This window comes from Cherax quadricarinatus, chromosome 18 (genome assembly GCF_038502225.1).
Source record: "Cherax quadricarinatus isolate ZL_2023a chromosome 18, ASM3850222v1, whole genome shotgun sequence".
NCBI classification, from domain to species: domain Eukaryota; kingdom Metazoa; phylum Arthropoda; class Malacostraca; order Decapoda; family Parastacidae; genus Cherax; species Cherax quadricarinatus.
Window position 1 is genome coordinate 45,751,232 of NC_091309.1, and position 25,466 is coordinate 45,776,697.

Sequence of the window (25,466 nt, forward strand, 5' to 3'; positions counted from 1 at the left end):
AGTTTATAAATTAGACACATGTACAACACTTGGGTATCTTTAATGAGGAAACATTTCGCCACACAGTGGCTTCATCAGTCAGTACGAAGGAGAATGGTGAAGAACAAGAGGAGTTTCAGGTAATCAGTCCATCAGGATTGAGTCAATGTGGTCAGTCCATCAATCTTGAAAAGAATACAGCATATGTGCAGAGAAGTAGCTTATATACCGTAGGCAGGAGAGGTGCAGCAGTCGTAGGTGGTGTCACATTTGTCCAGTGTGGAAGTAGGTCGTGCCCAAGGGTTAGGCAAGTGAAGAATTCCCTGTATTAAGATCCCAAGATGTTGCTGTGTCAGACAGGAATGTAATTGAATGGTTCAGAGAACCAACAAGATACATATACAACACTTGGGTATCTTTATTGAGAAAACGTTTCGTCACACAGTAGCTTCATCAGTGAATACAAAGGAAAATGGTGAAGAACAGGAGGAGTTTGAGGTAATCAGTCCCTCAGCCTTGAATATGCCACTCAGGAATCATGTCCTGACTCTAAATTATACCATGTTTCAGTTATTGCAATAACATCAATGTTCCTCGTACACGCTAACAACCGTACACGCTAACAACCGTACACGCTAACAACCGTACACGCTAACAACCGTACACGCTAACAACCGTACACGCTAACAACCGTACACGCTAACAACCGTACACGCTAACAACCGTACACGCTAACAATCGTACACGCTAACAACCGTACACGCTAACAACCGTACACGCTAACAACCGTACACGCTAACAACCGTACACGCTAACAACCGTACACGCTAACAACTGTACACGCTAACAACCGTACACGCTAACAACCGTACACGCTAACAACCGTACACGCTAACAAACGTACACGCTAACAACCGTACACGCTAACAACCGTACACGCTAACAACCGTACACGCTAACAACCGTACACGCTAACAACCGTACACGCTAACAACCGTACACGCTAACAACCGTACACGCTAACAACCGTACACGCTAACAACCGTACACGCTAACAACCGTACACGCTAACAACCGTACACGCTAACAAACGTACACGCTAACAACCGTACACGCTAACAAACGTACACGCTAACAACCGTACACGCTAACAACCGTACACGCTAACAAACGTACACGCTAACAACCGTACACGCTAACAACCGTACACGCTAACAAACGTACACGCTAACAACCGTACACGCTAACAACCGTACACGCTAACAAACGTACACGCTAACAACCGTACACGCTAACAACCGAACACGCTAACAAACGTACACGCTAACAACCGTACACGCTAACAAACGTACACGCTAACAACCGTACACGCTAACAACCGTACACGCTAACAAACGTACACGCTAACAACCGTACACGCTAACAACCGTACACGCTAACAAACGTACACGCTAACAGCCGTACACGCTAACAACCGTAAACGCTAACAACCGTACACGCTAACAACCGTACACGCTAACAACCGTGCACGCTAACAACCGTACACGCTAACAACCGTACACGCTAACAACCGTACACGCTAACAAACGTACACGCTAACAACCGTACACGCTAACAAACGTACACGCTAACAACCGTACACGCTAACAACCGTACACGCTAACAAACGTACACGCTAACAACCGTACACGCTAACAACCGTACACGCTAACAAACGTACACGCTAACAACCGTACACGCTAACAACCGTACACGCTAACAAACGTACACGCTAACAACCGTACACGCTAACAACCGAACACGCTAACAAACGTACACGCTAACAACCGTACACGCTAACAAACGTACACGCTAACAACCGTACACGCTAACAACCGTACACGCTAACAAACGTACACGCTAACAACCGTACACGCTAACAACCGTACACGCTAACAAACGTACACGCTAACAGCCGTACACGCTAACAACCGTAAACGCTAACAACCGTACACGCTAACAACCGTACACGCTAACAACCGTGCACGCTAACAACCGTACACGCTAACAACCGTACACGCTAACAACCGTACACGCTAACAAACGTACACGCTAACAACCGTACACGCTAACAAACGTACACGCTAACAACCGTACACACTAACAACCGTACACGCTAACAAACGTACACGCTAACAACCGTACACGCTAACAACCGTACACGCTAACAACCGTACACGTACACGCTAACAACCGTACACGCTAACAACCGTACACGCTAACAACCGTACGTACACGCTAACAACCGTACACGCTAACAACCGTACACGCTAACAACCGTACACGCTAACAAACGTACACGCTAACAACCGTACACGCTAACAACCGTACACGCTAACAAACGTACACGCTAACAACCGTACACGCTAACAACCGTACACGCTAACAAACGTACACGCTAACAACCGTACACGCTAACAACCGTACACGCTAACAACCGTACACGCTAACAACCGTACACGCTAACAACCGTACACGCTAACAACCGTACACGCTAACAAACGTACACGCTAACAACCGTACACGCTAACTACACGCTAACAACCGTACACGCTAACAACCACGTAACAACCGTATAACAACCGTATACGCTAACAACCGTACACGCTAACAACCGTATACGCTAACAACCGTACACGCTAACAAACGTACACGCTAACAACCGTACACGCTAACAACCGTACACGCTAACAAACGTACACGCTAACAACCGTACACGCTACACGTACACGCTAACAACCGTACACGCTAACAACCGTACACGCTAACAACCGTACACGCTAACAACCGTACACGCTAACAACCGTACACGCTAACAACCGTACACGCTAACAACCGTACACGCTAACAACCGTACACGCTAACAACCGTACACGCTAACAACCGTACACGCTAACAACCGTACACGCTAACAACCGTACACGCTAACAACCGTACACGCTAACAACCGTACACGCTAACAAACGTACACGCTAACAACCGTACACGCTAACAAACGTACACGCTAACAACCGTACACGCTAACAACCGGACACGTACACGCTAACAAACGTACACGCTAACAACCGTACACGCTAACAACCGTACACGCTAACAAACCGTACACGCTAACAAACGTACACGCTAACAACCGTACACGCTAACAACCGTACACGCTAACAACCGTACACGCTAACAACCGTACACGCTAACAACCGTACACGCTAACAAACGTACACGCTAACAACCGTACACGCTAACAACCGTACACGCTAACAACCGTACACGCTAACAACCGTACACGCTAACAACCGTACACGCTAACAACCGTACACGCTAACAACCGTACACGCTAACAACCGTACACGCTAACAAACGTACACGCTACAACCGTACACACTAACAACCGCTAACAAACGTACACGCTAACAACCGTACACGCTAACAACCGTACACGCTAACAAACGTACACGCTAACAACCGTACACGCTAACAACCGTACACGCTAACAACCGTACACGCTAACAAACGTACACGCTAACAACCGTACACGCTAACAACCGTACACGCTAACAAACGTACACGCTAACAACCGTACACGCTAACAACCGTACACGCTAACAACCGTACACGCTAACAACCGTACACGCTAACAACCGTACACGCTAACAAACGTACACGCTGACAACACGTAACAACCGTACACTAACACCCGTACACGCTAACAACCGTACACGCTAACAACCGTACACGCTAACAACCGTACACGCTAACAACCGTACACGCTAACAACCGTACACGCTAACAACCGTACACGCTAACAACCGTACACGCTAACAACCGTACACGCTAACAACCGTACACGCTAACAACCGTACACGCTAACAACCGTACACGCTAACAACCGTACACGCTAACAACCGTACACGCTAACAACCGTACACGCTAACAACCGTACACGCTAACAACCGTACACGCTAACAACCGTACACGCTAACAACCGTACACGCTAACAACCGTACACGCTAACAACCGTACACGCTAACAACCGTACACGCTAACAACCGTACACGCTAACAACCGTACACGCTAACAACCGTACACGCTAACAACCGTACACGCTAACAACCGTACACGCTAACAACCGTACACGCTAACAACCGTACACGCTAACAACCGTACACGCTAACAACCGTACACGCTAACAACCGTACACGCTAACAACCGTACACGCTAACAACCGTACACGCTAACAACCGTACACGCTAACAACCGTACACGCTAACAACCGTACACGCTAACAACCGTACACGCTAACAACCGTACACGCTAACAAACGTACACGCTAACAACCGTACACGCTAACAACCGTACACGCTAACAACCGTACACGCTAACAACCGTACACGCTAACAACCGTACACGCTAACAACCGTACACGCTAACAACCGTACACGCTAACAAACGTACACGCTAACAACCGTACACGCTAACAACCGTACACGCTAACAACCGTACACGCTAACAACCGTACACGCTAACAACCGTACACGCTAACAACCGTACACGCTAACAACCGTACACGCTAACAACCGTACACGCTAACAACCGTACACGCTAACAACCGTACACGCTAACAACCGTACACGCTAACAACCGTACACGCTAACAACCGTACACGCTAACAACCGTACACGCTAACAACCGTACACGCTAACAACCGTACACGCTAACAAACGTACACGCTAACAACCGTACACGCTAACAACCGTACACGCTAACAAACGTACACGCTAACAACCGTACACGCTAACAACCGTACACGCTAACAACCGTACACGCTAACAACCGTACACGCTAACAACCGTACACGCTAACAACCGTACACGCTAACAACCGTACACGCTAACAACCACGTAACACGTAACAACCGTACACGCCAACAACCGTACACGCTCACAACCGTACACGCTAACAACCGTACACGCTAACAACCGTACACGCTAACAACCGTACACGCTAACAACCGTACACGCTAACAACCGTACACGCTAACAACCGTACACGCTAACAACCGTACACGCTAACAACCGTACACGCTAACAAACGTACACGCTAACAACCGTACACGCTAACAACCGTACACGCTAACAACCGTACACGTACACGCTAACAACCCTACACGCTAACAACCGTACACGCTAACAACCGTACACGCTAACAACCGTACACGCTAACAACCGTACACGCTAACAACCGTACACGCTAACAACCGTACACGCTAACAACCGTACACGCTAACAACCGTACACGCTAACAAACGTACACGCTAACAACCGTACACGCTAACAACCGTACACGCTAACAACCGTACACGCTAACAACCGTACACGCTAACAACCGTACACGCTAACAACCGTACACGCTAACAACCGTACACGCTAACAACCGTACACGCTAACAACCGTACACGCTAACAACCGTACACGCTAACAACCGTACACGCTAACAAACGTACACGCTAACAACCGTACACGCTAACAACCACGCTAACAACGTACACGCTAACAACCGTACACGCTAACAACCGTACACGCTAACAACCGTACCGTACACGCTAACAACCGTACACGCTAACAACCGTACACGCTAACAAACGTACACGCTAACAACCGTACACGCTAACAACCGTACACGCTAACAACCGTACACGCTAACAACCGTACACGCTAACAACCGTACACGCTAACAAACGTACACGCTAACAACCGTACACGCTAACAACCGTACACGCTAACAACCGTACACGCTAACAACCGTACACGCTAACAACCGTACACGCTAACAACCGTACACACTAACAACCACGTAACAACCGTACACGCTAACAAACGTACACGCTAACAACCGTACACGCTAACAACCGTACACGCTAACAAACGTACACGCTAACAACCGTACACGCTAACAACCGTACACGCTAACAACCGTACACGCTAACAACCGTACACGCTAACAACCGTACACGCTAACAACCACGCTAACAAACGTACACGCTAACAACCGTACACGCTAACAACCGTACACGCTAACAACCACGTACACGCTAACAACCGTACACGCTAACAACCGTACACGCTAACAACCGTACACGCTAACAACCGTACACGCTAACAACCGTACACGCTAACAACCGTACACGCTAACAACCGTACACGCTAACAACCGTACACGCTAACAACCGTACACGCTAACAACCGTACACGCTAACAACCGTACACGCTAACAACCGTACACGCTAACAACGTACACGCTAACAACCGTACACGCTAACAACCGTACACGCTAACAACCGTACACAACCGTACACGCTAACAACCGTACACGCTAACAACCGTACACGCTAACAACCGTACACGCTAACAAACGTACACGCTAACAACCGTACACGCTAACAAACCGTACACGCTAACAACCGTACACGCTAACAACCGTACACGCTAACAACCGTACACGCTAACAACCGTTCACGCTAACAACCGTACACGCTAACAACCGTACACGTAACAAACGCAACCGTACTAACAACCACGTAACACGTACTAACAACCGTACACGCTAACAACCACGCTAACACGTACACGCTAACAACCGTACACGCTAACAACCGTACACGCTAACAACCACGTACACGTACACGCTAACAACCGTACACGCTAACAACCGTACACGTACACGCTAACATCCGTACACGCTAACAACCGTACACGCTAACAACCGTACACGCTAACAACCGTGCACGCTAACAACCGTACACGCTAACAACCGTACACGCTAACATCCGTACACGCTAACAACCGTACACGCTAACAACCGTACACGCTAACAACCGTGCACGCTAACAACCGTACACGCTAACAACCGTACTAACAACCGTACACGCTAACAACCGTACACGCTAACAACCGTACACGCTAACAACCGTACACGCTAACAAACGTACACGCTAACAACCGTACACGCTAACAACAACGTACACGCTAACAACCGTACACGCTAACAACCGTACACGCTAACAACCGTACACGCTAACAACCGTACACGCTAACAACCGAACACGCTAACAACCGTACACGCTAACAACCGTACACGCTAACAACCGTACACGTACACGCTAACAACCGTACACGCTAACAACCGTACACGCTAACAACCGTACACGCTAACAACCGTACACGCTAACAACCGTACACGCTAACAACCGTACACGCTAACAACCGTACACGCTAACAACCGTACACGCTAACAACCGTACACGCTCACAACCGTACACGCTAACCACCGGACACGCTAACAACCGTACACGCTAACAACCGTACACGCTACAACCGTACGCTAACAACCGTACACGCTAACAACCGTACACGCTAACAACCGTACACGCTAACAACCGTACACGCTAACAAACCACGTAACACGCTAACAACCGTACACGCTACAAACGTACACGCTAACAACCGTACACGCTAACAACCGTACACGCTAACAACCGTACACGCTAACAACCGTACACGCTAACAACCGTACACGCTAACAACCGTACACGCTAACAACCGTACACGCTAACAACCGTACACGCTAACAACCGTACACGCTAACAACCGTACACGCTAACAACCGTACACGCTAACAACCGTACACGCTAACAACCGTACACGCTAACAACCGTACACGCTAACAACCGTACACGCTAACAACCGTACACGCTAACAAACGTACACGCTAACAACCGTACACGCTAACAACCGTACACGCTAACAAACCACGTACACGCTAACAACCGTACTCGCTAACAACCGTACACGCTAACAACCGTACACGCTAACAACCGTACACGCTAACAACCGTACACGCTCACAACCGTACACGCTAACAACCGTACACGCTAACAACCGTACACGCTAACAACCGTACACGCTAACAACCGTACACGCTAACAACCGTACACGCTAACAACCGTACACGCTAACAACCGTACACGCTAACAACCGTACACGCTAACAACCGTACACGCTAACAACCGTACACGCTAACAACCGTACACGCTAACAACCGTACACGCTAACAACCGTACACGCTAACAACCGTACACGCTAACAACCGTACACGCTAACAACCGTACACGCTAACAACCGTACACGCTAACAACCGTACACGCTAACAACCGTACACGCTAACAACCGTACACGCTAACAACCGTACACGCTAACAACCGTACACGCTAACACGTACACGCTAACAACCGTACACGCTAACAACCGTACACGCTAACAACCGTACACGCTAACAACCGTACACGCTAACAACCGTACACGCTAACAACCGTACACGCTAACAACCGTACACGCTAACAACCGTACACGCTAACAACCGTACACGCTAACAACCGTACACGCTAACAACCGTACACGCTAACAACCGTACACGCTAACAACCGTACACGCTAACAACCGTACACGCTAACAACCGTACACGCTAACAACCGTACACGCTAACAACCGTACACGCTAACAACCGTACACGCTAACAACCGTACACGCTAACAACCGTACACGCTAACAACCGTACACGCTAACAACCGTACACGCTAACAACCGTACACGCTAACAACCGTACACGCTAACAACCGTACACGCTAACAACCGTACACGCTAACAACCGTACACGCTAACAAACGTAAACGCTAACAACCGTACACGCTAACAACCGTACACGCTAACAACCGTACACGCTAACAACCGTACACGCTAACAACCGTACACGCTAACAACCGTACACGCTAACAAACGTACACGCTAACAACCGTACACGCTAACAACCGTACACGCTAACAACCGTACACGCTAACAAACGTACACGCTAACAACCGTACACGCTAACAACCGTACACGCTAACAACCGTACACGCTAACAATCGTACACACTAACAATCGTACACGCTAACAATCGTACACGCTAACAATCGTACACGCTAACAACCGTACACGCTAACAACCGTACACGCTAACAAACGTAATTCATTAACTTCATTTATGGCACTTTACTATTAGTATAAAATATATTAATATGTTTTTCCTTCTGCACCTTTTTCCTATTCAGGTTTAATTTTACACAATTTCTGTTGTTATCATTACTTAGTGTTACTTGATGACTCTTATTATTAAGATTCATGATATCAAGTCAGAAATATTTCCGTATTTAATATTTTCCTTCATTAATCCATATCTCTAACCAATCCTAGTATAAAGTCCTAACAACACCCTCAATTGAACTAGCGAGGAAACCTACACCTGCCCGGGATAAGTGAACCCCATCCCTACCATACATGCCATTTCTACCGTAGAAGTTGTCTTAGTTGTTGATGTATGGCACTGCAATATCCTAACACCGTCTGTCTTGCCAGCAATTACTACCAATTGCTTTGGACAGCCATTCATTTCCAACACCCCTTCTTGGTATAATGACACACAACAGGTCTCTCTCCTTTCTTCCAGTTATCTCTATTGCTGTCCTGTATCTTCTAACACAATCCTCACATTTACGCTTATCTACATCATTGCCTCCAGCACTGAGGCAGATAAAAGGATTGACCCTATTACCATTCTTGATCAATATCCTCCATCTCAGCTCCAGGAAAGCAAACCCCCTGTCTCCTACTTCTATCCTTCAAGCAGAAGGCCCTATCCATGTACCTAATCTGTCTCCTCCAAGCACAATATTCTTAACTTCCTTGGTGTTCTTCATTCTGACATTCACAGCAGCTGACTCACACTCTCCGGGTTTGAAATTTCAACAGCAGTCTCCCGGTTCTTCGTCGTTTCTACCTCTTCATCCATCCTATTGATCTTCAGCTTCGTTCCATGCTGGCCTCCACAGCCCAGGTTACTTTCTTGACCTGAGGATTCATAACAGGAGGATTTCTATGAATCTTCTTGTTTTCCTCAGTCAATCGCCATATCTCGAGCTTAGCCACCCTCAGCTCCTCCTTAAGCTGATGGCAGAGTTGCTCAATAGAGAACATCTGTAGCTATCGCTACAGACGTCTTCACAAGATCCACGTTACCACTGAGAGAAGTTCACGTCACAATTGAGTGAAGTTCACGTCACATCTGACGTTGGTCAGTTATGTCCAGCTCCTGTGACCCACTCCTGACCTACTCTTTACCAGCGTCACAACTGATGTTGGTCAGGAGTAGGTAGCGGGCTTCAGAGGCTTAGAATATGAATGTGTTAGAATATGAACGGTGTTCATCGCAGGTTTCGTCTCATCAATAAAAGCTAACATGGCCTCAAAAGTTCCTGAAGACAAGAAAGTAACTCAAATTCAAATTCAAATTCAAAGTTTATTCTCTATAAGGATTACAATGCTGAGTTTACAGAATTTGGTTATTGTGTGGTTTACATGTAGTGTGGCTCATAAGGATGAAAGGGTAGATGGGGCAGAGGACAGAGAATCATTAGGAACTGTCAGATTTGAAGGAGACGGGAAGAGGAAGGAATCTTCGTGGAGAAAAGGGAAGCAGTGGCAGTATGCTGGGAGGAGGCAAGGGAGAAAGACACAGAGGAAGGGAAAGTTAATGCGGATAACCAAGAAGTTAGAAGGGAGATTTGGTGACTGAGGGAGTTTTGGGCCTATGATTAGGCTTTTTTTTTTTTAAGAAATCAAAGGGAGAAGAAAAGGTACAGATTCTGTGAGAAACATAAAAGAAACTGTATATCTCCCTCCACATCCACCCTCTGCACAGCAAGTAGTGTTACTGCCCCTTGCCATACCAGTCATGTCATTAAACCGTCTCTTCAGGATAGCATTTCCCCAGTCATATGAACCAAAGCCAGCTGACAAGAGAGGCGAGAAACCGGAAATGCCGTGAGTCGTACCCCTTTGGCTGCCACCTCCCAAAATCAACAGAAATTCTCCAGGAATATCTCCATCTGGGGATGCGCTGGACCTGGAGGACTGCCCAGCACATCCCCACTTAATCCAATTCTCACGGCAAACAGCACTATCCTCGACGGAATATGATAGAAAACGATCCCTTGTTCCATTAGCTAAATTTAACAAGGGGTAAATGACCCCAAATAAGGAGGGCCGAAAGGAGGACGGAGGGTAGGGAGATTCAATCCGAGGAAGGAGACAAGATGCCCAGTTTCAAGGGTCAAGAGGCCTTCACGTAGTCAAGGAATTCCTTCCCTCCTGAAGGAAGAGAAGTGGTGGAGACAGGATCCATACAGATCTAATGAATAGATATAATATAACTTAAGAAACCAGGGGAAAGTGAATCATGAAACAGTAAGCTTGAGAAGTCGGGTCTGGAGCTAAGACTCACCTTTGAGACCTCAGTATACTCACCTCATTATACACTCCCATTACTGTACATTCACCTCTTGTTACAGTCATGTCATGGTACACTCACTTCATTGCACAGTATAATCACATCATGGTACACTCCCCCATGATACACTTGCTTCATGTTTCACTTACTTCATGGCATATTTACCTTATGGTAGACTTACATCATGGTAAACTCACCTTATGGTTCACTTACATTATCATCTGAGAGTATACTAGCATTTTGGTAAACTTACCTTATTTCACACAAACCTCATGGTACGTCCACCTCATGGCTCACACTTACCTCATGGTATCCTCACCTCATAGTAAACTCACCTCATGGTAAGTTTCAGTGCCATAAACTTCAATAAACTCATACTGCTGACTGAAACATTGTACAGGACATCTGTAATAATAAAAAATAAATTAAACAAAATAATGTACGATTGTTCGTAAGTAAAGTTTAATTTTAGTCTATAATAAATACTGTATGTAATGAATACATTATTCACAGCTACTTAAAAATATATACAATTCATGTTTAAGTTAAATATATGAAATTATCACGTAACCTTTTCAGGAGAAGAGTCCAGTAGACTCGACCCTCACAGGAAACACCTTGACATTACTAAACATTACTAAACAGGATAACCAATGATAAGTCTGGCACTTCTCGACGCCATAATGTCTTTAATAGTTTATCATTGTTATGAGGTGGCCTTAAGATGGGATAAATATATACAAATATATATATTTTTAAGACCACTGGTAGTTTCCAAGGAAAGTAGAGCTACAAAGAAAAGAAATAACACTTTCACCGTCACTTTCATCATCATTTACTCCGTCACTTTCACCATCACTTACTCCGTCACTTACTCCGTCTCTTACTCCTCCACTTACTCCGTCACTTACTCCGTCTCTTACTCCACCACTTACTCCGTCACTTACTCCGTCACTTACTCCGCCACTTACTCAGCCACTTACTCCGTCATTTACTCCGCCACTTACTCCGTCACTTTGCCACTTACTTCGCCACTCCGTCACTTAAAACTCCGCCACTTACTCGGCCACTTCGCCACTTACTCCGCCACTTACTCCGTCACTTACTCTGCCACTTACTCGGCCACTTCGCCACTTACTCCGCCACTCACTTCCTCACTTCATCTGTTCCATATGATTCTTACACTCTCTTTTATCCTCGTTTTCTTTGATACATTTAATTTATTTATTTATTTATTTATTTATTTCATATCTTTGCAAACAGTACATTGAGATTTTGTATTTACAATAGTGGGTTGCAATGCAAAGAGAGCCTCTATTATGGGCCAACTTAACATTATTGGCTTACAGTTAACTTAACACTAAGGAGTATATCATAGTTGTACAGTAGGATAGTAATTATTTCATAGTTGTACAGTAGATTATTAATTATAAGTGAATTAAATTTGTGTAAGACAAAAGATATATTCATATATTCAAAAATGTTTTTTGTGAAAAACAATGATTCAATTATATTCCTGTCAACAATGGATAAAAGGTTCAAAGTGATTGTTGAAGTTATGATGTGGGAGTACATAGGTGAGTAAGTGTGTAGTGAGTATTTAGCGTTTAGTCTAGGGTGATTAAGTGGCTTTTGAGAAGAGTCTTAAATTGATTTTCAGACTGGGTTACTTTACTATCTTCTGGTAATGAATTCCATATTTTGGGGCCCTTTATGTACATAGAGTTTTTACACAGTGTGATACATACACGAGGTATATAAAAAAGAGATCTGTGTCTTGTGTTGTGGTCATGTGTCCTGTTTAGGTTGGTGAGGAGAAGTTTGAGTGGGAGGCTTATATTTGTGTGTATTGTTCTGTGTATGTAGTAGGCACATGAATAAGTATGGATGTTCTTAATGGTAAGCAGAGTCAGACTTTTGAAAATTGGTAGAGTATGCTGGCGGGAGTGGGAATTTGTTATCATTCTTATTACACCAACTACTCCAAATATCTTCACCTACTTTTAAAATTTTTGTCTTGATTCCAGCCATTTCAGCTGCTTAGTCCCCATTCCTTGTACCCATCCCCCCATCCACCTCCCCAGCACTCACTTCTGGCTCTTCCTCACGCCTCAAAATATTAAATATATTTTCATAATACTTCCAACTCCTCTTCTAATAACTCCCATCTTCTGTTGTTAACTGTTAAATCCACTCGTTCCATCGGCTTCCTTAACTTATTAACCTCACTCCAAAATGTTTTTTCTTAATCTTAGCAAAACGTGTTGATAGAACCTCACTTTCATTTGCTCTCCTTCTGTACTCACTCTACCATTCTCTTAACCTCTCTCTTACTCTCCATGTACTCCACTCTCCTTCTATCACTTCTGTTTCGTAAAAAGCTCTCATATGCTTATTTTTCTCCACCCTTCCACCAGCGGCTCCTCTTTCCTCTTGCACCCACACTCTTATATCCACAAACTTCTGCCTCACTCTAACACAGCATTCATCACATCTCTTCAACCTCATCACTACCTGTACTCTCACTGGTACATCTTTCTCCCACCAGTTGCTTATATCTTACCCTGACTACATCCTCCTTTAATATATAAACTTTCTCTTCTCTCTTACTGATGCCATTCCCCCTGTACCACCATCATCTTCACTGTAGGTACAACTAAATAAAGATCTGAAATATCTGTGGGTCCTGTAGAAACATGTACATAAAGAAATCTACTGATAAACCTTTTATCCACATTACAAAGTCCAATATACTGCTGTCATCACTCCTTATTTCATATATCGTGTACTTATTTAGCCTCTTAAAATACATAACACATATTACCAAACATTTTTTCTTCAAAATTTAATTGAAGGTTCCCACACTTACAATTTACCGTTGAGGTTTAATGCATATTTTGGTGCAGCAGAGATAGAGAGATGCTCAACTGGAAAAAGATTCCTCGGAACGTAAAAACTCATTGTATGATTACAGAAGAAAGTATGATGAGTTTATATTATGAATATGAAGCATCAAGAAACACTGACGTAATCCCCAGTCTACATGATTTAGTTTCCAAAAGTAAATCAATTATTATTTGGGTAGATTGTGTAATGAAGATACTTGGGGGTAGAGAGAGACAGACAAACAAGTGATGGTCCTGAGCTACGTGACCACATAGTGATGGTCCTGAGCTACGTGACCACATAGTGATGGTCCTGAGCTACGTGACCACATAGTGATGGTCCTGAGCTACGTGACCACATAGTGATGGTCCTGAGCTACGTGACCACATAGTGATGGTCCTGAGCTACGTGACCACATAGTGATGGTCCTGAGCTACGTGACCACATAGTGATGGTCCTGAGCTACGTGACCACATAGTGATGGTCCTGAGCTACGTGACCACATAGTGATGGTCCTGAGCTACGTGACCACATAGTGATGGTCCTGAGCTACGTGACCACATAGTGATGGTCCTGAGCTACGTGACCACATAGTGATAGTCCTGAGCTACGTGACCACATAGTGATGGTCCTGAGCTACGTGACCACATAGTGATGGTCCTGAGCTACGTGACCACATAGTGATGGTCCTGAGCTACGTGACCACATAGTGATGGTCCTGAGCTACGTGACCACATAGTGATGGCCCTGAGCTACGTGACCACATGGTGATGGTCCTGAGCTACGTGACCACATGGTGATGGTCCGGAGCTACGTGACCACATAGTGATGGTCATGAGCTACGTGACCACATAGTGATGGTCCTGAGCTACGTGACCACATAGTGATGGTCCTGAGCTACGTGACCACATAGTGATGGTCATGAGCTACGTGACCACATAGTGATGGTCCTGAGCTACGTGACCACATAGTGATGGTCCTGAGCTACGTGACCACATAGTGATGGTCATGAGCTTCGTGACCACATAGTGATGGTCCTGAGCTACGTGACCACATAGTGATGGTCCTGAGCTACGTGACCACATAGTGATGGTCCTGAGCTACGTGACCACATAGTGATGGTCCTGAGCTTCGTGACCACATAGTGATGGTCCTGAGCTACGTGACCACTTAGTGATGGTCCTGAGCTACGTGACCACATAGTGATGGTCCTGAGCTACGTGACCACATAGTGATGGTCCTGAGCTACGTGACCACATAGTGATGGTCATGAGCTACGTGACCACATAGTGATGGTCCTGAGCTACGTGACCACATAGTGATGGTCCTGAGCTACGTGACCACATAGTGATGGTCCGGAGCTACGTGACCACATAGTGATGGTCCTGAGCTACGTGACCACATAGTGATGGTCCTGAGCTACGTGACCACATAGTGATGGTCCTGAGCTACGTGACCACATAGTGATGGTCATGAGCTACGTGACCACATAGTGATGGTCATGAACTACGTGACCACATAGTGATGGTCATGAGCTACGTGACCACATAGTGATGGTCCTGAGCTACGTGACCACATGGTGATGGTCATGAGCTACGTGACCACATAGTGATGGTCCGGAGCCACGTGACCACATAGTGATGGTCCTGAGATAGGTGACCACATAGTGATGGTCCTGAGCTACGTGACCACATAGTGATGGTCCTGAGCTACGTGACCACATAGTGATGGTCCTGAGCTACGTGACCACATAGTGATGGTCCTGAGCTACGTGACCACATAGTGATGGTCCTGAGCTACGTGACCACATAGTGATGGTCCTGAGCTACGTGACCACATAGTGATGGTCCTGAGCTACGTGACCACATAGTGATGGTCCTGAGCTACGTGACCACATAGTGATGGTCCTGAGCTACATGACCACATAGTGATGGTCCTGAGCTACGTGACCACATAGTGATGGTCCTGAGCTACGTGACCACATAGTGATGGTCCTGAGCTACGTGACCACATAGTGATGGTCCTGAGCTACGTGACCACATAGTGATGGTCCTGAGCTTCGTGACCACATAGTGATGGTCCTGAGCTACGTGACCACATAGTGATGGTCCTGAGCTACGTGACCACATAGTGATGGTCATGAGCTACGTGACCACATAGTGATGGTCATGAGCTACGTGACCACATAGTGATGGTCATGAGCTACGTGACCACATAGTGATGGTCATGAGCTACGTGACCACATAGTGATGGTCCTGAGCTACGTGACCACATAGTGATGGTCCTGAGCTACGTGACCACATAGTGATGGTCATGAGCTACGTGACCACATAGTGATGGTCATGAGCTACGTGACCACATAGTGATGGTCATGAGCTACGTGACCACATAGTGATGGTCATGAGCTACGTGACCACATAGTGATGGTCATGAGCTACGTGACCACATAGTGATGGTCATGAGCTACGTGACCACATAGTGATGGTCATGAGCTACGTGACCACATAGTGATGGTCATGAGCTACGTGACCACATAGTGATGGTCATGAGCTACGTGACCACATAGTGATGGTCATGAGCTACGTGACCACATAGTGATGGTCATGAGCTACGTGACCACATAGTGATGGTCATGAGCTACGTGACCACATAGTGAAGTCATGAGCTACGTGACCACATAGTGATGGTCATGAGCTACGTGACCACATAGTGATGGCCATGAGCTACGTGATCACATAATGACGGTCATGGGCTACGTAACCACATAGTGTTTTTCCTGAACTACGTGACCACATAGTTATGGTCCTGAGCTACGTAACCACATAGTGATGGTCCTGAGCTACCTGACCACATAGTGATGGTCCTGAACTACGTGACCACATAGTGATGGTCCTGAACTATGTGACCACATAGTGATGGTCCTGAGCTACGTAACCACATAGTGATGGTCTTGAGCTACCTGACCACATAGTGATGGTCCTGAACTACGTGACCACATAGTGATGGTCCTGAACTATGTGACCACATAGTGATGGTCCTGAGCTACATGACCACATAGTGATGGTCCTGAGCTACCTGACCACATAGTGATGGTCCTGAGCTACGTGACCACATAGTGATGGTCCTGAGCTACGTAACCACATAGTGATGGTCCTGAACTACGTGACCACATAGTGATGGTCCTGGACTACGTGACCACATAGTGATGATCTTGAACTATGTGACCACATAGTGATGGTTCTGAGCTACGTGACTACATAGTGATGGTCCTGAACTATGTGACCACATAGTGATGGGTCTGAGCTATGTGACAGCATAGTGATGGTTCTGAGCTACGTGACCACATAGTGATGGTCCTGAACTACGTGACCACATAGTGATGGTCCTGAACTATGTGACCACATAGTGATGGTTCTGAGCTAAGTGACTACATAGTGATGGTCCTGAACTGTGTGACCACATAGTGATGGTTTTGAGCTATGTGACCACATAGTGATGGTTCTGAGCTACGTGACCCCATAGTGATGGTCCTGAGCTATGTGACCACATAGTGATGGTCCTGAGCTATGTGACCACATAGTGATGGTCCTGAGTTATGTGACTACATAGTGATGGTTCTGAGCTACGTGACCACATAGTGATGGTCCTGAACTATGTGACCACATAGTGATGGTCCTGAGCTACGTGACTACATAGTGATGGTCCTGAACTATGTGACCATATAGTGATGGTCCTGAACTATGTGACCACATAGTGATGGTCCAGAACTATGTGACCACATAGTGATGGTCCTGAACTATGTGACCATATAGTGATGGTCCTGAACTATGTGACCACATAGTGATGGTCCTGAACTATGTGACCACATAGTGATGGTCCTGAACTATGTGACCATATAGTGATGGTCCTGAACTATGTGACCACATAGTGATGGTCCTGAACTATGTGACCACATAGTGATGGTCCTGAACTATGTGACCATATAGTGATGGTCCTGAACTATGTGACCACATAGTGATGGTCCTGAACTATGTGAGCATATAGTGATGGTCCTGAACTATGTGACCACATAGTGATGGTCCTGAACTATGTGACCACATAGTGATGGTCCTGAACTATGTGACCATATAGTGATGGTCCTGAACTATGTGACCACATAGTGATGGTCCTGAAATATGTGACCACATAGTGATGGTCCTGAACTATGTGACCATATAGTGATGGTCCTGAACTATGTGACCACATAGCGATGGTCCTGAACTATGTGACCACATAGTGATGGTCCTGAACTATGTGACCATATAGTGATGGTCCTGAACTATGTGACCACATAGTGATGGTCCTGAACTATGTGACCACATAGTGATGATCCTGAACTATGTGACCATATAGTGATGGTCCTGAACTATGTGACCACATAGCGATGGTCCTGAACTATGTGACCACATAGTGATGGTCCTGAACTATGTGACCACATAGTGATGGTCCTGAACTATGTGACCACATAGTGATGGTCCTGAACTATGTGACCACATAGTGATGGTTCTGAGCTACGTGACCACATAGTGATGGTCCTGAACTATGTGACCACATAGTGATGGTCCTGAACTATGTGACCACATAGTGATGGTCCTGAACTATGTGACCACATAGTGATGGTCCTGAACTATGTGACCACATAGTGATGGTCCTGAACTATGTGACCACTTAGTGATGGTCCTGAACTATGTGACCACATAGTGATGGTCCTGAACTATGTGACCACATAGTGGTGGTTCTGAGCTATGTGACCACATAGTGATGGTCCTGAACTATGTGACCACATAGTGATGGTCCTGAACTATGTGACCACATAGTGATGGTCCTGAACTATGTGACCACATAGTGATGGTCCTGAACTATGTGACCACATAGTGATGGTCCTGAACTATGTGACCACATAGTGATGGTCCTGAACTATGTGACCACATAGTGATGGTCCTGAACTATGTGACCACATAGTGATGGTCCTGAACTATGTGACCACATAGTGATGGTCCTGAACTATGTGACCACATAGTGATGGTCCTGAACTATGTGACCACATAGTGATGGTCCTGAACTATGTGACCACATAGTGATGGTCCTGAACTATGTGACCACATAGTGATGGTCCTGAACTATGTGACCACATAGTGATGGTCCTGAACTATGTGACCACATAGTGATGGTCCTGAACTATGTGACTTCATAGTGATGGTCCTGAACTATGTGACCACATAGTGATGGTCCTGAACTATGTGACCACATAGTGATGGTCCTGAACTATGTGACCACATAGTGATGGTCCTGAACTATGTGACCACATAGTGATGGTCCTGAACTATGTGACCACATAGTGATGGTCCTGAACTATGTGACCACATAGTGATGGTCCTGAACTATGTGACCACATAGTGGTGGTTCTGAGCTATGTGACCACATAGTGATGGTCCTGAACTATGTGACCACATAGTGATGGTCCTGAACTATGTGACCACATAGTGATGGTCCTAAACTATGTGACCACATAGTGATGGTCCTGAACTATGTGACCACATAGTGATGGTCCTGAACTATGTGACCACATAGTGATGGTCCTGAACTATGTGACCACATAGTGGTGGTTCTGAGCTATGTGACCACATAGTGATGGTCCTGAACTATGTGACCACATAGTGATGGTCCTGAACTATGTGACCACATAGTGATGGTCCTGAACTATGTGACCACATAGTGATGGTCCTGAACTATGTGACCACATAGTGATGGTCCTGAACTATGTGACCACATAGTGATGGTCCTGAACTATGTGACCACATAGTGATGGTCCTGAACTATGTGACCACATAGTGATGGTCCTGAACTATGTGACCACATAGTGATGGTCCTGAACTATGTGACCACATAGTGATGGTCCTGAACTATGTGACCACATAGTGATGGTCCTGAACTATGTGACCACATAGTGATGGTCCTGTACTATGTGACCACATAGTGATGGTCCTGAACTATGTGACCACATAGTGATGGTCCTGAACTATGTGACCACATAGTGATGGTCCTGAACTATGTGACTTCATAGTGATGGTCCTGAACTATGTGACCACATAGTGATGGTCCTGAACTATGTGACCACATAGTGATGGTCCTGAACTATGTGACCACATAGTGATGGTCCTGAACTATGTGACCACATAGTGATGGTCCTGAACTATGTGACCACATAGTGATGGTCCTGAACTATGTGACCACATAGTGATGGTCCTGAACTATGTGACCACATAGTGATGGTCCTGAACTATGTGACCACATAGTGATGGTCCTGAACTATGTGACCACATAGTGATGGTCCTGAACTATGTGACCACATAGTGATGGTCCTGAACTATGTGACCACATAGTGATGGTCCTGAACTATGTGACTTCATAGTGATGGTCCTGAACTATGTGACCACATAGTGATGGTCCTGAACTATGTGACCACATAGTGATGGTCCTGAACTATGTGACCACATAGTGATGGTCCTGAACTATGTGACCACATAGTGATGGTCCTGAACTATGTGACCACATAGTGATGGTCCTGAACTATGTGACCACATAGTGATGGTCCTGAACTATGTGACCACATAGTGATGGTCCTGAACTATGTGACCACATAGTGATGGTCCTGAACTATGTGACCACATAGTGATGGTCCTGAACTATGTGACCACATAGTGATGGTCCTGAACTATGTGACCACATAGTGATGGTTCTGAACTATGTGACCACATAGTGATGGTTCTGAGCTACGTGACCACATAGTGATGGTTCTGAGCTACGTGACCACATAGTGATGGTCCTGAACTATGTGACCACATAGTGATGGTCCTGAGCTACGTGACCACATAGTGATGATATATATTCGAATATAAGGTATATAAGGTAAACATGTGTAATATTTAAATCGTATCTAACATAATTATGCATTATTTTTGACTCTATTTCACATAAGTTGTATTATTAATCTCACAATTATTTTATTGTACAAAAAAAGTATATTGTTCAGTGTTCACAAGTGTTTCTCATTAAAGACAGGGTAAGTATTTTAAGTAGTATTTCTCCAATGGTGTAAATTATCGCATATTGTACCAAAGATACATTGTTCAGTGTACACTAGTGGAACTTATTAAGTAAAGACGTATTTGGAAATGTAAACGGTTAAGCAGTATAATGTGGCCCCTTATTGACAAAGTTTCGCCCACACAGTGGACTTTATCAGGTCTACTCACGTACCTTTCACCCAGGTAAATATGTTTGTGACTTGATACAGCCCACTGTGTGGGCGAAACGTTGTCAATAAAGAATCACATTATACTGCTTATGTGTTTATTTTTCCATTGTGTCGTATTTCATACCATTTATTTCCAAAACCTTATTTATTCGTAGACTTAACCATATAAATGGTATTAGGAAGAGAAGGTATATTACAGGTAAGGTGTGCCTCCCCCCGCCACCATGGGATGCATCTCCTGGTCCCATTATACAGGGCGAGGTAAGAAGGTGTCAGCACATAAATGACATTTAGGTAACTGAGATAAATAAAATAATATTGACAGTTTCAAAAATACATGTTATACATGTTATACATGTTATACATTTCAAGAATACATGGTAATTATTTATGTATAATTTCAATAATACATGGTAAGCTTTAATATGATAAGATATATTATATACAACTGTAAAATGTATACTTCTGGAATACATAGTAACATATACATAATTTACTCTTCAGCATGGGAATACATTCTTCATGGTAAGACATACCATCATTCTTCATGGTAACACATACCATCATTCTTCATGGTAACATGCTTCATGGCAACACATACCATCAATCTTCATGGCAACACATACCATCAATCTTCATGGTAACACATACCATCAATCTTCATGGTAACACATACCATCAATTTTCATGGTAACACATACCATCAATCATCATGGTAACATTCTTCATGGTAACACATACCATCAATCTTCATGGTAACACATACCATCAATCTTCATGGTAACACATACCATCATTCTTCATGGCAACATTCTTCATGGTAACACATACCATCATTCTTCATGGCAACATTCTTCATGGTAACACATACCATCAATCTTCATGGTAACATTCTTCATGGTAAGACATACCATCAATCTTCATGGTAACATTCTTCATGGTAAGACATACCATCAATCTTCATGGTAACACATATCATCAATTTTCATGGTAACATTCTTCATGGTAACAAATACCATCAATCTTCATGGTAACACATACCATCAATCTTCATGGTAACATTCTTCATGGTAAGACATACCATCAATCTTCATGGTAACATTCTTCATGGTAAGACATACCATCATTCTTCATGGTAACACATACCATCAATCTTCATGGTAATATTCTTCATGGTAACAAATACCATCAATCTTCATGGTAACACATACCATCAATCTTCATGGTAACATTCTTCATGGTAACACATACCATCAATCTTCATGGTAACACATACCATCAATCTTCATGGTAACACATACCATCAATCTTCATGGTAACACATACCATCAATCTTCATGGTAACACATACCATCATTCTTCATGGTAACACATACCATCAATCTTCATGGTAACACATACCATCATTCTTCATGGTAACATTCTTCATGGTAAGACATACCATCAATCGTCATGGTAACACATACCATCAATCTTCATGGTAACACATACCATCATTCTTCATGGTAACATTCTTCATGGTAACACATACCATCAATCTTCATGGTAACACATACCATCATTCTTCATGGCAACACATACCATCAATCTTCATGGCAACACATACCATCATTCTTCATGGTAACATTCTTGATGGTAACACATACCAACAATCTTCATGGTAACATTCTTGATGGTAACACATACCAACAATCTTTATGGTAACATTCTTCATGGCAACACATACCATCATTCTCCATGGTAACATTCTTGATGGTAACACATACCATCAATCTTCATGGTAACACATACTATAAATTTTCATGGTAACACATACCAATAATCTTCATGATAACATTCTTCATGGTAACACATACCAACAATCTTCATGGTAACAAACACCATCAATCATCATGGTAACATTCTTCATGGTAACACATACCATCAATCTTCATGGTAACACATGCCAACAATCTTCATGGTAATACACACCATCAATCATCATGGTAACATTCTCCATGGCAACACATACCATCATTCTTCATGGTAACATTCTTCATGGTAACACATACCATCAATCTTCATGGTAACACATACCATCAATCTTCATGGTAACATTCTTCATGGCAACACATACCATCAATCTTCATGGTAACACATACCATCAATCTTCATGGCAACATTCTTCATGGCAACACATATCATCAATCTTCATGGTAACACATACCATCAATCTTCATGGTAACATTCTTCATGGCAACACATATCATCAATCTTCATGGTAACACACACCATCAATCATCATGGTAACATTCTTCATGGTAACACATATCATCAATCTTCATGGTAACACATACCAACAATCATCATGGCAACATTCTTCATGGTAACACATAACATCATTCTTCATGGTAACATTCTTCATGGTAACACATACCATAAATCTTCATTGCAACACATACCATCAATCTTCATGGAAACACATACCATCAATCATCATGGTAACATTCTTCATGGTAACACATATCATCAATCTTCATGGTAACACGCACCATCAATCATCATGGTAACATTCTTCATGGCAACACATACCATCATTCTTCATGGTAACACATACCATCAATCTTCATGGTAACATTCTTCATGGTAACAAATACCATCAATCTTCATGGTAACACATACCATCAATCTTCATGGTAACATTCTTCATGGTAAGACATACCATCAATCTTCATGGTAACATTCTTCATGGTAAGACATACCATCATTCTTCATGGTAACACATACCATCAATCTTCATGGTAACACATACCATCAATCTTCATGGTAATATTCTTCATGGTAACAAATACCATCAATCTTCATGGTAACACATACCATCAATCTTCATGGTAACATTCTTCATGGTAACACATACCATCAATCTTCATGGTAACACATACCATCAATCTTCATGGTAACACATACCATCATTCTTCATGGTAACACATACCATCAATCTTCATGGTAACACATACCATCATTCTTCATGGTAACATTCTTCATGGTAAGACATACCATCAATCGTCATGGAAACACATACCATCAATCTTCATGGTAACACATACCATCATTCTTCATGGTAACATTCTTCATGGTAACACATACCATCAATCTTCATGGTAACACATACCATCATTCTTCATGGCAACACATACCATCAATCTTCATGGCAACACATACCATCATTCTTCATGGTAACATTCTTGATGGTAACACATACCAACAATCTTCATGGTAACATTCTTGATGGTAACACATGCCAACAATCTTCATGGTAACATTCTTCATGGCAACACATACCATCATTCTTCATGGTAACATTTCATGGTAACACATACTATAAATTTTCATGGTAACACATACCAATAATCTTCATGATAACATTCTTCATGGTAACACATACCAACAATCTTCATGGTAACAAACACCATCAATCATCATGGTAACATTCTTCATGGTAACACATACCATCAATCTTCATGGTAACAAACACCATCAATCATCATGATAACATTCTTCATGGTAACACATACCATCAATCTTCATGGTAACACATACCAACAATCTTCATGGTAACACACACCATCAATCATCATGGTAACATTCTTCATGGCAACACATACCATCATTCTTCATGGTAACATTCTTCATGGTAACACATACCATCAATCTTCATGGTAACACATACCATCAATCTTCATGGTAACATTCTTCATGGCAACACATACCATCAATCTTCATGGTAACACATACCATCAATCTTCATGGCAACATTCTTCATGGCAACACATACCATCAATCTTCATGGCAACATTCTTCATGGTAACATATATCATCAATCTTCATGGTAACACATACCAACAATCATCATG

General features: G+C 43.9%; 1 protein-coding gene across 2 annotated transcripts in view; it reads right to left on the reverse strand.

Annotated features, from left to right (window-relative positions):
- Positions 1–25,466, reverse strand: part of LOC128689253 (receptor-type tyrosine-protein phosphatase alpha-like) — an 828,196-nt gene that overhangs the window by 605,179 nt on the left and 197,551 nt on the right. For both annotated transcript variants that reach the window (XM_070086466.1, XM_070086465.1), the window contains exon 4: positions 11,726–11,795. In XM_070086466.1, coding sequence (XP_069942567.1) covers positions 11,726–11,795 — 70 coding nt within the window. The remainder of the gene's footprint in view (positions 1–11,725; positions 11,796–25,466) is intronic.